The 14,859-nt window shown below is 43.4% G+C and overlaps 1 protein-coding gene across 3 annotated transcripts in view; it reads right to left on the bottom strand.

Annotated features, from left to right (window-relative positions):
* LOC116507148 (utrophin-like) overlaps nt 1-14,859 on the bottom strand; it is a 143,671-nt gene that overhangs the window by 16,041 nt on the left and 112,771 nt on the right. For all 3 annotated transcript variants that reach the window (XM_032215099.1, XM_032215101.1, XM_032215100.1), the window contains 4 exons: nt 13,728-13,793; nt 13,133-13,291; nt 4,813-5,056; nt 999-1,107 (listed from right to left, as the gene is read on the bottom strand). In XM_032215099.1, the coding sequence (XP_032070990.1) occupies nt 999-1,107; nt 4,813-5,056; nt 13,133-13,291; nt 13,728-13,793 (578 nt within the window). The remainder of the gene's footprint in view (nt 1-998; nt 1,108-4,812; nt 5,057-13,132; nt 13,292-13,727; nt 13,794-14,859) is intronic.

The raw sequence follows: 14,859 nt of genomic DNA, 5'->3' as shown, positions 1-14,859 counted from the left end.
TTGCTCCTGAACATCGGCAGCAATAGTTTAGTGTAATTCCAGAAGCTGCAAAAATGGGACTGGGGCCTCTCTGCAGCTCTAGGCTGTGGAAACATCTGTAATATTTTCAACTTGACTAGAGAGAGGCACAACAAACACATCCTATTCATAGGCATTTTAATATCAATGTTTGTACTTCGTTAAAAAGTTCAACCTCAGCCTTTTAAATTTAGTTTTCATCTCAACTATTACAATACAGTCAAAGTCATCTATCATCACGAGGTAACAATAACATAGTAATTGTTTTACTTGTCATTCCTCTGGCCTGACTTTAATGGGATCATTTCACAATTGTTGAACATTCAGTAGTGACATATTCAGTTGATGGGTTTTGGGTTGTTGGCCATTTTATCTACTTAGCTCTTACATTTTTCTTAATATTTTATTGTTTTATATTACATTTTTGTAAGATGCCTAAAGGGCTTTACAATGGCTAAAAATGCTTTATAGTGGCTAAAATGATAAATGAATGAATAATGTTTTTTCCCAATTTCAGAAAAGTTATGAATCTTTCAGCCAAAGTATGAAGCTTTGTTCTTTTGAATAACAAACCACATGCAAGTAATTATAATTTTTCCTAAGAATAAATTGAATACCTGGCCTGGATAATAATATATTACACTAGGCAGCTTCTATAGTAAATTCTTACTTGGTTCTTTGTACATTAACTTTCTAATTCTAAGAAGAAATGCTCACCAAACAAAAAACTTTATCTCTGTTATTGCATTAGGCAAATACATATACTGAATATTTATATAATGAACAAGACACCATACAACTAGTGGGGAGACAGAAAGGGGTAACCCCATAACTCAAATTTCAACCTGAATATACAATCATAAGGTACCTCAGGTCCCAGCATACATTTTGCATGGGGTTAATTTTATAACTCAATAGACTTTGGAAACTGGCTCAAGGGAAATATAACACTACTAGCTGTGCACTAACTAGTAACTTACCTGTCTGATTAAACTGTGAATTAGCATCCTGATCAGATGAATGCCCAAGGGTGGATTGCTGAGGTGAAGCATTAGAAAAGCCTCCATTAACCCTGGAATCTGTTTCAGGCTGCAAATTAGAGGTGGGAAGAAGTTGATTTGAACATACCAGAGCATACATTAACTATCTGATGAAATCTAATAAAAAGTACTTTGTAGTATTCAATATCCAGGATTGAAATGAATCAGACACCATAAAGAAGAGCAAGCTTTTGACAGAGTTAAGTGTCTGAGCCTGCTGATTTACTTCATATCCCACAGTCATGATGGCAATTACTTTGTTCCGCTGGCAATGAACACATATATCGGACTTTTAATAGACTTCATAACAGTTTTGATGTAAACTGAATCCTATGTTGGCTTTTACATTTTTGGAACAGTTCAAAGATGTATAGAGCCAATGTGAGTGACAATTCTCTCTAGCCAGGAGTCTCCAACTGCCAGTCTGCATCTGGTACCAGTCCACGGCCCATTGGGAACTGGGCCATGCAAGTGACAGACAGCATGCTAAGCCCCACTTGTGCAAGTGGCGTGAGCAGCATGCGAAACCATCCCTCCCCCCTGAGTCTGCCACCATTTCGACTGGTCTGCAGAGCTGGAAAAGTTGGGGACCACTGTCTCTAGCAGTATTTCTCAACTTTGGTAACTTGAAGAGTTGTGGACTCCAACTCCCAGAATTCCCCAGTCATTGAGAAACACTTCTTTACAATACTGCAGGTAAACTTGGTTTCCTAGGATTAAACTAATTCTAGATATTTTAAGTAACAATTTTCATGTTTTATTCAGTACGTGATACTTAAAAACTAAAAAGGATCACCATACATTACTGAGTATGAATGAAATCTTCTGCTAGTACTGTTTTTGCTTTTGTCCATACTTTTCTAGAAGTTCTTTTCATTAGTTAACTTAAAGAAGAACTTTTATGAGTATTTTGATGGCTCTTCCTGCTAGATTACAAAAGAGAGAAGCTAAATTCCATGTAATAAATTCCATGTAATAAATAATAGTTGTTCCATATTACAAAGCAATTATCAGCAAACTTTGGGTTTATGAATTCCGTTAGATTTATTCTTTTTTCAGCTTAACATGAATTCACAAAATATTTTGCTTTCATTTTTTTTGACAAACTTAACTGATTCCGATGGCATATAAACAATGATTAATTTACTGATAGCCTATTTCTCTTATTCCTTGTCTATGGAGCAATAAATATGTTTGATCTGCAAGCTTCCAGATTTTCCTAAGGATTTAGTTAAGACATTTATGATTTTATTATAATTTCTTTTTTAACATGTCTTTATGAAGTTTCTATGTGCAGCTCCATTTCATCTCTAAATCTGACTTTGTTATTGCTTATTTTGGACACAATGGCCAAATTTCACGGCAACCATCAATCCTTGTTGAAATAAAAATAGTAAGTACACCTTCAAACTGTGACCTGAAATATCACATTTTAACAAGATGAAATGCAGGATTTCAAAATAATCTTACTAACAGAATTCTCTTTGATTCCACCAGCTCAATCGGGGTTTTTTCCCCCATAGCTCAGGGAGAATAAAGTCTTGACATGTTATTAATCTAATCAACACTCTTCAGTGAATATATCATAATCACAAAGAAATCTTTTAAAAAACATAAGTGATTTGAAAATAACATATTAGAAAAACAAACAGTAGCACATGCCACAAGGTTACATAACACCTGTCACCACATAGTCCAATTTAAAACCAATTGAAAAGAAATGCAACTGAACTATCTCACAAATAGTTACTTTAAAGAACAATGCATATTAATGTTTACAAAAGTTGCACAAACAGGTTGATAGATGGCTATTATAAAATGTTTCCTGTGCACTATGAAAAAAGTAAGATTTGTGAAGTAGTTCAATGCCTCAAATACAGGAGAAGTGTTAAACTGGAGATGGACTCCCATATTTCAGAATGAATGTTTTTTTACTAATAGTAACGAAGTAAGCAAATGATTCTATAGAGGAATTACTGAGTCTGTCGTCTGCACCTCTACAACATGTCTGGTTTGGCTCTGCAACCAAACAAGACATACACAGACATCAACGGATAATTAGAACTGCAGGGGGAAAAAAAACAATTGCTACCAACCTGCCTCCATTGTGGACCTGTATACTGCATGAGTCAAAAAGAGGGCTGTGAAAGTATCTACAGACCCCTCACATCCTGGACATAAATTGTTTCAACTTCTACCCTCAAAACGACGCTATAGGGCTCTGCATACCAGAACAACAAGACACAAGGACAGTTTTTCCACAAATGCCATCACTCTGCTAAGCAACTAATTCCCACAGCACTATCAAACTATCTACAAAGACTATATTTGTCTTCATCATTCTTCATTCTTCATTCAAAAATCAGGAAAGAAAACCACAGGACTCCATTGATAGAAATCAAGTGTACTTTTACTAATTATAAATGAATAGAAGCGAAGCTAAGCGAAGTCTGATTATTTAGGCGCGAAAGCGAATAATATATTGTATAATTCATTCCCCTCCCCTTGGCATCCCGTGCACAGTCCAATCATAATTCTCCCAATTGTCAGGTGTGATATAACTTCGAAAGGCATCACCAGGATGAAATGCTGGTTCCGTTGGCCTTGGCGGGAAACACTCCTCCTCCACATGCGCAGTAAGGTGGACAGTTCAAACTCTAGAATCTTCCTCCAGCACAACAATCAGTCCCCTCCCAAATACCATGCCCCCCTCCCGTTTCAATGGCAGCCAAAGCAGCAGCAAAGCGGAGGCTGCCAATATTACTATTATTCTTCTCATCCATACTAGTACCTATCTCTTCCCATTTATGACTATAACTATGTTGCTTGTATCTTTACAACTTATATTGTTTTTATTGTTTCCTAGTATGATTTGATTGCTTATTATCGTGTTTTCCCGAAAATACGACATGGCCTGATAATAAGGCCATGCCACATTTTTCTGGTAGGCAAAAATATAAGCCCTCCCCCACAAATAAGCCCCCTGGACAACCCCCCCATCTCCGTCAGGCAGAGCATCGCTCACCAACCTAGCGGTATCCTGAAGGTGCCAAGCTGTGGGAACCGGGGGGGGGGGGGGAAGCAAAGGTGATCGTGTTGCTTGGCGCCTTCGGGAAACCGCTAAGTTGATGAGCAGTGCTGTGCCCAGCTGAAGAGGGGGGTTGCCGGGCAGCTGCTCTCTTGCGAGCGGGCTCCCAAAGAGCCGGGTGCAGCCTCATGGGCGAATGGCTGTGTTGTGCTGTCGCAGCAGTGCAACACAACAGCCATGAAGCGACCAGGCTCACGAGCAGCCACCCGGCAAACCCCCTTTCCAGCCGGGCACAGCGCCATTCACTGACCTAGGGGTATCGCCAAGCTGCGTGAGCGCCTGTTCGATGGTGCCTGGCTCCCGTGCCTTGGTGCCTTCGAAATGCCAGTTAAAACATTTTAAATCCAGCTGATTTATATGTTGATTTATATTATGTACTGCCCAAAGCCCCACTTGAAGCAGATAAGCAGTCTGGAAACAAAAATAAATAAATAAATAAATAAATAAATAAATAAATAAATAAATAAATAAATAAATAAATAAATAAATAAATAAATGAAAAATGTGGCTTTACTCTTGGCAAAACATTAAAATCATTTTGGAGAGAGAACCCAAACAGAGCACAAAACAGTATGTCTGTAAGAAAGTCAAATACAATTAACTAGCTTCACTCTGTGTGTCTATAAATAACTGCTGTCCTAGGGAGAAAGTTGCTGAATTCAATACCTGTTCCAGCAGTTGTCGTAGCCTGTGAAGCTGAGATTCCAGTTGCTTATTGTGGTCTTCCAAGATTTGCATCCTAGCTTCCAGGCGCCCCTTGTGTTGTCGTAAAAGTTTGGCCTCTGCAATGAGTTCAGCATCTTCAGTAGTGTGTTGAGGTGACACAGCTGAGTCCGGAGGTGAATTTAGGGCATTGATTCCCTTTCGAAGATGCTGTTCCTTGAGTTGCTCATATTCCACTTGCAGCATCCTGAAGGGAAGTTTAAAAAGCTGTTGATTTTATAGCAGAAGACAGGAAAATCCACTTAAAGTTTCTCTTGTTATCTAATTGTATGAAAAGGTCAGAGCAACTTATAAGATAAATATTTGACTAATGATGGCAGAATATAATGTTAATAGAACTCCCCCCTCCCTTTCTGCAGTTTATCTGCACAAAATAATTCAGAGAGCTGCAGGAAGAAGAAACCTCTCTATCCAACTTTTCCCCCATGTGATTTGTGAAGTGGTGGAAAATGGCTGTGAAAATTCTCCATCCATGGTTTTAAACATTCCTCTTTATACCATCTCAACACTCCTGGAAAAAGTTAGGGTTAGAGCTATTTTTTTAATAACATACAGTATAGTGCATAATACATCACCACTTTTTGGTTTTATACTAGCTGCTGAATTTAATAATGTTTTATTGCAAAGTCATATGCTGGAGTTCACACGGGACAATAGCAATTTGGCCTATAACACATATTTCAACAGAGAAATCACTTCTTGATGCTACTATTAATGAGTGGCAAATATGAACAAATGAGTCAATCTTTACGTCCAAATTAATTAATTAATTAATTAATCTCACCTCTGTCAAATTCTGCCCCATTAATCATAAAAACAGCAAGCTCATTTCTTACAGAATTGCTTCACCTCACTCAGGAAATACCTGTATTATATATTTTGGTACTATGAAATTCCAAGAATTCAGGCAAGGCCACAAAACATCGCTTGTGATCCCAACACACTAAAAATTTCTGCCAAATTATAATTTTGAAGCAAAAGGAAAAAAATACACTGAGAATAATATTAACTATGCTTAATGAAATTTAATATTGTTTCTTCTGCTGGTCCAGTATGTCCTCCTAGGCTTTATAGCTTGGACTGCAGTGAAAATCCTAACCTTGCTGTTTCAGCCAAAGGGCTATGATGCAGGGGTGGTGTCAGCATCCCTCCATTATATAATTAGGAAAGAAAGGCCAAGAGATTCCATGGGTTGGAAATCAAAAGTACTTTTACTAATTACAAATGGTTAGCGAGCAGTTGCGAAGCGAAGTCTGTTTAATTAGGCGCGAAAGCAATTGATATATAGAATAGTCCATTCCCCACCCCTTGGGATCATAGCCTCAGGCCAATCATAAGTCCTTCAAGTGTCAGGTGTGAGATAACTTCAAAAGGCATCACGAAGATGGAATGTCGGGGCCGTTGGTCCAGGCGGGAAGCACCCACGCATGCGTAGTCCAACCATCCAGTGACTACTAGAACATTCCTCCAGCACATCGAATAACCCCACCCAAATACCAAACCCTCCCTCCCCGTTTCATGACAGCTGAAGCAGTAGCAAGGCAGGAGCTGACATCCGGCCGTCCCCCGGAAAAAGGCTGTCAGGCCTAGAAAAAAAAACACAAACGAACAGACAAACAACAAAACAGAAAAAGAAGAAGGGAGGGGGTGAGAGAAAGTTAAGGCTTGTCAGGGTATGCAGCATAAAACTTCCGAAGCAGTCGGGGAGCACGAACATGGGATTTATCAACCCATTCCGTGTGGGAGGGAGGAAAATGCTTCCAAGCCACCAGGTATTGGATGCGATTACGGCGTTTGCGGGAATCAAGAATGTCACGAACTTCAAAGTGACGTTCACCATCGACGAGCAAAGGAGCAGGCAGAGGGTCATCAGGGGGGCGCAAGTGGGAAACACGAACAGGCTTTATGAGGTTAATGTGGAACACTGGGTGGACCCGGTTGAGGTGTTTGGGCAATTGTAAACGAACAAAGACAGGATTGATGACTTTCACTATGGGGAACGGCCCCACATACTTGGGCCCCAACTTCTTTGACCTCTGCGTTGTGTGCAGGAACTTCGTCGACAAATAAACCAAATCACCAGTCCAGTATTCATAGGGCTGAGAGCGTTTTTTATCCGCCTGTTTCTTATGGGCCCGATGCGCAGCGTCCAAAGTGGAGAGGGTCAATGGCCAAACACGACTGAGACGCTCACTCCAGTCCGCGACTGACGGAACTTGCGGCTGGTCCTGAGGCAATTCAGGGATAGGAACAAAATCTTGACCATAAACGACCCGGAAAGGGGTGAAACCTGTGCTGGAATGGACAGAGTTGTTGTAGGCCACCTCTGCGTGTGGTAACAAGTCTACCCAATCGTCCTGTTGATAATTGATGAAACAACGTAAATATTGTTCAAGAACAGAATTAGTCCGTTCACAGCCGCCATTAGTCTGAGGATGGTAGGCGGAGCTAAGGCCCTGGGCAGAGCCAATACGTTTGAGAAATTCTTTCCAGAAAACAGATGTGAATTGGACACCACGATCGGAGATGATTCGGTCGGGCACTCCATGCAAGCGGTAAATGTGGGAAATGAAGAGTTTAGCCAGCGCCTTGGCGGAAGGAATTTTGTGGCAAGGCACGAAATGAACTTGCTTGGAAAACAAGTCCGTGACAACCCATATGACAGTGTGCTCCTGGCTTTCGGGGAGCTCAACAATAAAATCCATAGAAATCTCCTTCCAAGGGGCAACCGGGCGAGCGACAGACTGGAGCAGCCCTTGTGGTTTCCCTGGTGGCCGTTTAGCGGTCGCACAAACCGGGCAACTAGCCACATAAAGTTCAATGTCCTTCTTTAAAGAGGGCCACCAGAATTGCCTCTTCACTAGATGCAAAGTTTTCACGAACCCAAAATGACCCGCCAATCTGGAGTCATGTGCGCGACGAAGGACCACCAGGCGTAGGGAGGCGGGGATGTACAATTTGGCGCCGATCCACGGCAGATCATCCCTCATAGTGCACTCGTCCCGATGGTTCAAGAACCAGTCGTCATGAGGAAGCGCTAGCTTGAGGTCAGAAAGGAGATCTTGAGGCACATCCGTTTTGGCGCAGGCCTGTTAGCGCGTGACCACTGGAGCCGCTAGGAGCGGCTGGACGATGCTCAGTTTAGAGCAATTATATTGAGGCAGTCTGGACAAGGCATCTGCCATGAAATTCTTTCCACCCGGGATATATTTAAGTGTGAAATTGAAACGGTTGAAATATTGGGCCCACTGCATTTGTTTGGGGGAGAGACGGCGCGGCGTTCTCAAAGCTTCCAAATTCTTGTGGTCAGTCCACACCTCAAACGGGTGCTTAGCGCCCTCCAGGAAATGGCGCCACGTGGTCAGGGCCCAACGGACCGCGAAAGCCTCTTTCTCCCAAACTGCCCAACGTCTCTCTGTGTCTGTGAGCTTCCGGGAGGTGTACGCGCAAGGTTGTAGGTTACCTTGGTCGTTGGCTTGCAACAAGATGGCCCCAACGGCGACGTCGCTGGCGTCAGCCTGGACGACGAAAGGCCTGTCCAGGTCAGGATGCTTTAGCACCGGCTCAGCGGCAAACAGACGTTTAAGCTTTTCGAAAGCCGCCTGGCATTCCATGGTCCAGTCCAGAGGCTTGTTAGGCTTAGGTTTTGGTTCCCCTTTGGATTTGAGCAAATTAGTTATAGGAAGCGCAATTTTAGCAAAAGAAGGAATGAATTGACGGTAGAAATTAGCAAAACCCAAAAATTTTTGTAACTGTTTACGAGTTCTGGGCGCATCCCATTCAGTGACCGCCCTCACCTTTTCAGGGTCCATCTCAATGCCGGCAGGAGAGATGCGATAGCCAAGGTAGTCAATCTTAGTTTGGTGAAATTCACACTTAGACAATTTGGCATAAAGATCAGCGGCTCGGAGTTTTTTCAAAACAGTGCGCACAAGAGCGACGTGTTGGTCATAAGTGCGAGTGTAGATAAGGATATCGTCCAAATATACGATAACTCCTTTGTAGAGATGGTCATGCAAGATCTCATTGATTAATTGCATAAAGACTGCAGGGGCCCCCTGCAGGCCAAAAGGCATGACCCGGAACTGGAAACAACCAAGAGGGCAGTTGAAAGCAGTCTTCCATTCGTCTCCCTCCTTTATGCGGACCCTATAATAAGCCTCTCTGAGGTCCAACTTAGTAAAAATGCGGCCCTTCCCCAGCTGGGCCAACATGTCCTTCATCAACGGGAGCGGGTAGACATTCTGAGCTGATATCGTGTTCAAGTTTTTAAAATTAACACATAATCTCAGAGAGCCATCTTTCTTTTCACGGAAAAGCACAGGGGCGGCGACTTTGGGGCGAGCAGGTTCAATGAAGCCACGTTCAATGAAAGTCCGCATTTCCTCCATCTCCCTGGGTGACATGGAATATATTTGGGGTTTTGGTAGCTTAACCCCGGGTAAGATGTCAATGGAGCAGTCAGTAGGCCTGTGGGGTGGCAGTTTGTCGGAAGATTTTTCGCTGAAAACCTCCTTAAGGTCCCAATACTCTTTAGGAATTTTTTCCTCTCCAGCAATCCTCTCCTGCCCTCTAGCGGCCACTTCAGGAGTGTCAGTCATGGTTTGCCCAGGAGTGCCCTCCCCCTCCGGAGGCTCCTTTGTGCGAATGCGCAAGCGGCCTGTTCGCCAATTAATGTGAGGGTTCCACTTCCGGAGCCAAGGGAGGCCTAAAATTAGTGGCCTGTCCATGCCAGGCGCAACTACAAAAGAAATCAGTTCAGTGTGGGAACCCATTTTCATCTCCAAGGGCTCCGTAAAAAATGGGCGGGTCCCCCCCCCCGCAATGGAGCCATCTATTTGACAAAACACAATGGGGGTTTTCAAAGTACGCAATTTGAGACCCAATTTTTCCACCATAGCTGGGTTGATCATGGATCGGGAGCACCCCGAATCGAGCAAGGCGTGAAAGGTTGCTGGTTGCCCCTCAGGGGGAACTTTTAACTCTATGGGGATTAGCAGGGGCCCTTTGTTTGAACTCACCCAGTGAGGCGATGTTTCGTCATCGGAGTCCTCAGAGGAGGAGGAGTGGGCCGCTCCGTCTGCGTCTCCCTCCAAAGGCTGGCCGAAAAGGGGGGGCCTGGAGTGTACAGCGAAGGCAGCTTCCTTCTTCCTCTTGTCGGAGGCTCTGCCAGACTTCTCCTCTCGCTTGGGTGGGGGTTGGGCGGTGATGGGCAGTTTAGCACGGCAGTCGGGGGCGCGATGCCCTAACTTCCCGCAACGGAAGCATGTTACGGGTCTGGAGTTCACTGAGGGGGGCCCTCTCCCCTCGCTCCTCCCTCTGAATTGGGCTTTACGGCCTGGAGGGGGGGTGCTTTTCGCAGCTTTCTCCTTCTTTTTCTTTCTCTCCTCCTTGGCACAACGAAGCCTGTTTAAGTCGAGTTCAGCGTCAGCTGCGTGTTCAAACCAAGTGGTCAAACGTCTGGGCAGATTGCGATTGACACACTGCTGATAAATGTCTTCATCTAAGCCCAAAGCAAATTTGTCCAAAAGGGCGTCTTCGCCCCACCCTCTCATGTATTGGGACAGGCGCTGAAAGTCCTGGATATATTGGGCTACCGGCCTATCGTCCTGCTTGAGGGTTATAAATTTCAACTTGCTTCGCTTCTCAGTCAAGGGGTCATCAAAGCGCCGCCTGAAAGCCTCCATAAACCGATTGAAATTCCTCAGGAGGGGGGAAGCAGACATATGCAAAGCAGTTGACCAGGTAGCGGCTTCGCCGTCTAAGGATAGGAGCACCATCCTCACTCGCATAGTATCCGTCTCAAAATCACGGCCATAAATTTCCATGTAATTAAAGACTTGCATGATAAAAGAGGCCAGGCTGGCAGAATCTCCATTGTATCTCACAGGCAGGGGAGGGATTTTGGCCATTCTGTGCCTTCGGGGAGGTGGGGCCCGAGGTCCGGCAAAACCCCTAGCCACAGGGGGCGAAGCAGGTCGAGGGGGGGGTGAATCAGCACGTGGGTACTCTCGCTCCCATCCCCTCCAGTCTTCCTCATCTCTTTCCCCAAAGTACCTTTGTTCCCCGTAATCAGGCAAATCTCTCCTCTGGGGTTTTCTTACGGCTCCCATCTCCAGCGGTCTTTGTCGGGGTTGCCTTTGGGTAACCCCTGCATCCCGGCTTGCCCCTTCCTCTCTTTGTCCTACCGAAGTGGACCAGCGTGGGGGTGGGTGGGTCAGGCTGGCTGGATATCTGCAGTTGAAACAAATCTTCATGAAGCGAGAGGTCGGGAGGTCCGGCCTCGTGAAGTGAAAGTTCGGGGGGGCCGGCCTCACTGGGATCCACATCACAAGCGGCCTCCTCTTCTTCTCTGACCGGTGAAGACATGTTCTCCCTTCACGGTAGACGTAGGTCTCCTGGAAAGGGTTTTAGAGAGACTTCGCTTCTTGTCAGCATCCCTCCATTATATAATTAGGAAAGAAAGGCCAAGAGATTCCATGGGTTGGAAATCAAAAGTACTTTTACTAATTACAAATGGTTAGCGAGCAGTTGCGAAGCGAAGTCTGTTTAATTAGGCGCGAAAGCAATTGATATATAGAATAGTCCTTTCCCCACCCCTTGGGATCATAGCCTCAGGCCAATCATAAGTCCTTCAAGTGTCAGGTGTGAGATAACTTCAAAAGGCATCACGAAGATGGAATGTCGGGGCCGTTGGTCCAGGCGGGAAGCACCCACGCATGCGTAGTCCAACCATCCAGTGACTACTAGAACATTCCTCCAGCACATCAAATAACCCCACCCAAATACCAAACCCTCCCTCCCCGTTTCATGACAGCTGAAGCAGTAGCAAGGCAGAAGCTGACAGGTGGGTTCCAGCAGCCACTAATGCTGGTTTAGTCAGGGACGCGCTGTGCGCGCATGCGCAGTACAACAAAAATTGCTCTGCGCAAGTGCAGAAGCAAAAAACAAGATGGCGATGCCTATGGCACTACCAGGAGAACTGGTTCGGGGGCGTGGCAGGTCTGGGTTGCTGCCGGTTCCAGCAACCCAGACCGCCAAGCCACTAGCAGTTCAGCCAAACTGGTTCGAACCAGAAGGAACTCAACTCTGCTATGATGGTCCTCGGGCTCATAAAAGGTGGCCACTTCTTGGGAATATAAGACTTTGATTTTAGGCTGGAATCTTTCTAGCTCTATCTGGGGAAGACCGAGATTTGATTTATAGAATAATACAACAGCAGAGTTGGAATTGACCAGGGGGGTCTTCTAGTCCAACCCCCTGCCTAGGCAGGAAACCCTATATCATTTCAGACAAATGGTTATCCACATCTTCTTAAAGACTTCCAGTGTTGGGGCATTCACAACTTCTGGAGACAACCTATTCCACCGATTAATTGTTCTAATTGTCAGGAAATTTCTCTTAATTCTAAGTTCCTTCTCTCCTTGATTGGTTCCACCCATTGCTTCTTGTTCTACCCTCAGGTGCCTTGGAAAATAGTTTGACTCCCTCTTCTTTGTGGCAACCCCTGAGATATTGGAACACTGCTATCATGTCCTTCTTTCTATTAAACTAGACATACCCAGTTCCTGCAACCATTCTTCATATGTTTTAGTCTCCAGTCTCCTAATCATCTTTGTTGCTCTTCTCTGCACTCTTTCTAGAGTCTCCACATCTTTTCTACATCGTGGTGACCAAAACTGAATACAGTATTCCAATGAGTGGAAGTGGCCTTACCACGGCATTATAAAGTGGTATTAACACTTCATGTTATTTTGATTCTATCCCTCTGCTTATGCCGCCTAGAACTGTGTTGGCTTTTTTGGCAGCTGCTGCACACTGCTGGCTCATATTTAAATGGTTGTCCACTAGGACTCCAAGATTTCTGAATTGTAAATCCTTTCCTCAACCATGGACTGATAGAGTATCTCTTGCCTTTATATTTTGTGTAAAAAAAGAAAAATGAGGAGGAGGGGCTCAATTCAGTTTAAGGGAGAGAACTTTGAGAAATATCACTGGGGCAGGAAGAGGTTGAAACGGAGAAACATGAGCAGGTGCCAATTATTTACATTGGTTGAAATGTTGAGGTACAAGAAGAGGACCAAGGAAGGGAATGGCCAACCTAGGAAAGGAACAATTCCCACCATTTCAACTTTGAAAGACTATATTTAGCATATTTGATTCCTATTTTCCTACTGACACACAGAAATAAGCCTGTGACCCTTAATATTTTTTTCATAGCCAATCTTCAAGACATGGTGAATGTAGAACAGGGTTATGGAACCTTTGCTCTTCCTCGAGGTCAGCAATGATTCGTTCAAGTTCTCCTCGTTCTTCTTTCTCCACTGACTTCAAGATCTGGGTTGGACTTTGCGGTTGACTCATTGGTGAATCACCTCCCAGAGTCTGGCAATACTGCTGGATAAGAGCATGCTCATCTTCCCTAGAGATTGAGAGGGTCAGCATAAATACATACTTTACATGTTTGAAATATAAATGAATTGTATATCAATACTAAATGCATAACTAATGTCATCGTTTTAAATATTATAAAATTGCTTGAAGAGGCAAAAAATAAATGAATTGAAAAAATGTATTAACTGAAAAGAACATAAACTTGCAACTTTATAAAGGATTTAAACTGATTGCTGCTTTAAACAGTAAACCATCTGTATAACATAGAAGAGCAACATATTTCTGCATAATATTTTGAGAAGTGGGGGGGCCTACAGTTATCTAAAATTGCTCAATGGCAAAAAACTGGTAAAGCAGTTTTCTACCATTTTAAGGCAAAAAATGTACCAAATATCACATAGGCCCTAAGCCTAAATGAGTGATCATTATTTTTTATAATAATTCCAGTTACTAAATCTACTTACACACTTCCTGTGGTGGAGCTACCATCGGTGAAGAAGGAACCATTGCTCCGCTCCATTTGGGCCAACCTAAAAGAAAACCATATCCATGAAAGATAAATTATGATTATATTTCGTACAGATTAGTTCTCAATTCAGCAACTGTAGTATTTTTTTGGCAGTTTGCTATAAGTCACAACTACCTGACCCACTAAAGTGGGGAGGCAAGGAATATTGTGGGTTCCAGTCCCCTAAGGATATACATCTGGCGGGACCCAGAAGAAGGGCCTTCTCTGTGGTGGCTCCCTTCTTCTGGAACATTATCTAACACTCTTTTGGAAGGTCCTAAAGATGTGGTTCTGCCAGCAGGCCTGGGAAACCCAGAGCAGGATGGAGCCCATTTAATGGCTGGTATGAATGTGTGCTGTTGCTGGGGAGGGGGTTATTATTTTATTATTTTTAATTTTTATTATATTTATTTCTTTTATATTGTGCTTTTATGTCCTGTGAGCTGTCTTGAGTCGCCATGTGCGAGTAGGCGGCAATATAAATTTTCTAAACCAATCAATCAATCGGAACAACCAAATAACAAGTTACTGCCTATTCCATAATAAATGTTCATTCTTATCACTTAAAAACCTGATGATTTCCTCAGACTTATCATTTTTGTAAAATATGCTGCCATGTTGTTGTCCCATCTTTTTTTTCTTCCTCCTTTGAAATAAAACTTTTATTTCATAACTTTCACTCATAATTCATAATCTTCATATAGGAGTTCCAGGAAGGCCTTAAAGTAATACTGAAGCCGAACTGTGCCCTGCATCCACAGAGAATATTTTCACTGTCCCTGTGGTCCCTCTCAGGGTCCCCAAAAGATACAGAAGGTGGGGTCACTCATCACAGCTCAAACTCACTTTTAAAGGAGAATGGCCTCGCATCCTCTTTATTAGTTTACAGATGTTAAATAAACTATGTTTGGTATCAGATAGTTTGTATGTCTTAATTTTTTATCATTTGAGCAAAGGATAAACCAATTTATAGAACCATTCAACACCTAAAAGAGATTTAAAAATTCCAAAAACCCAAACTGATAAATGATGTATTTCTGAGGCACATCATGTATTAACCTTTAAGTGGTCATTCAATGATGGTCATA

This window comes from Thamnophis elegans, chromosome 4 (genome assembly GCF_009769535.1).
Source record: "Thamnophis elegans isolate rThaEle1 chromosome 4, rThaEle1.pri, whole genome shotgun sequence".
Classification (NCBI taxonomy): Eukaryota; Metazoa; Chordata; class Lepidosauria; order Squamata; family Colubridae; genus Thamnophis; species Thamnophis elegans.
The sequence above is the reverse complement of the archived record's forward strand: the minus strand, read 5'-3'. Positions and strand labels throughout refer to the sequence as shown.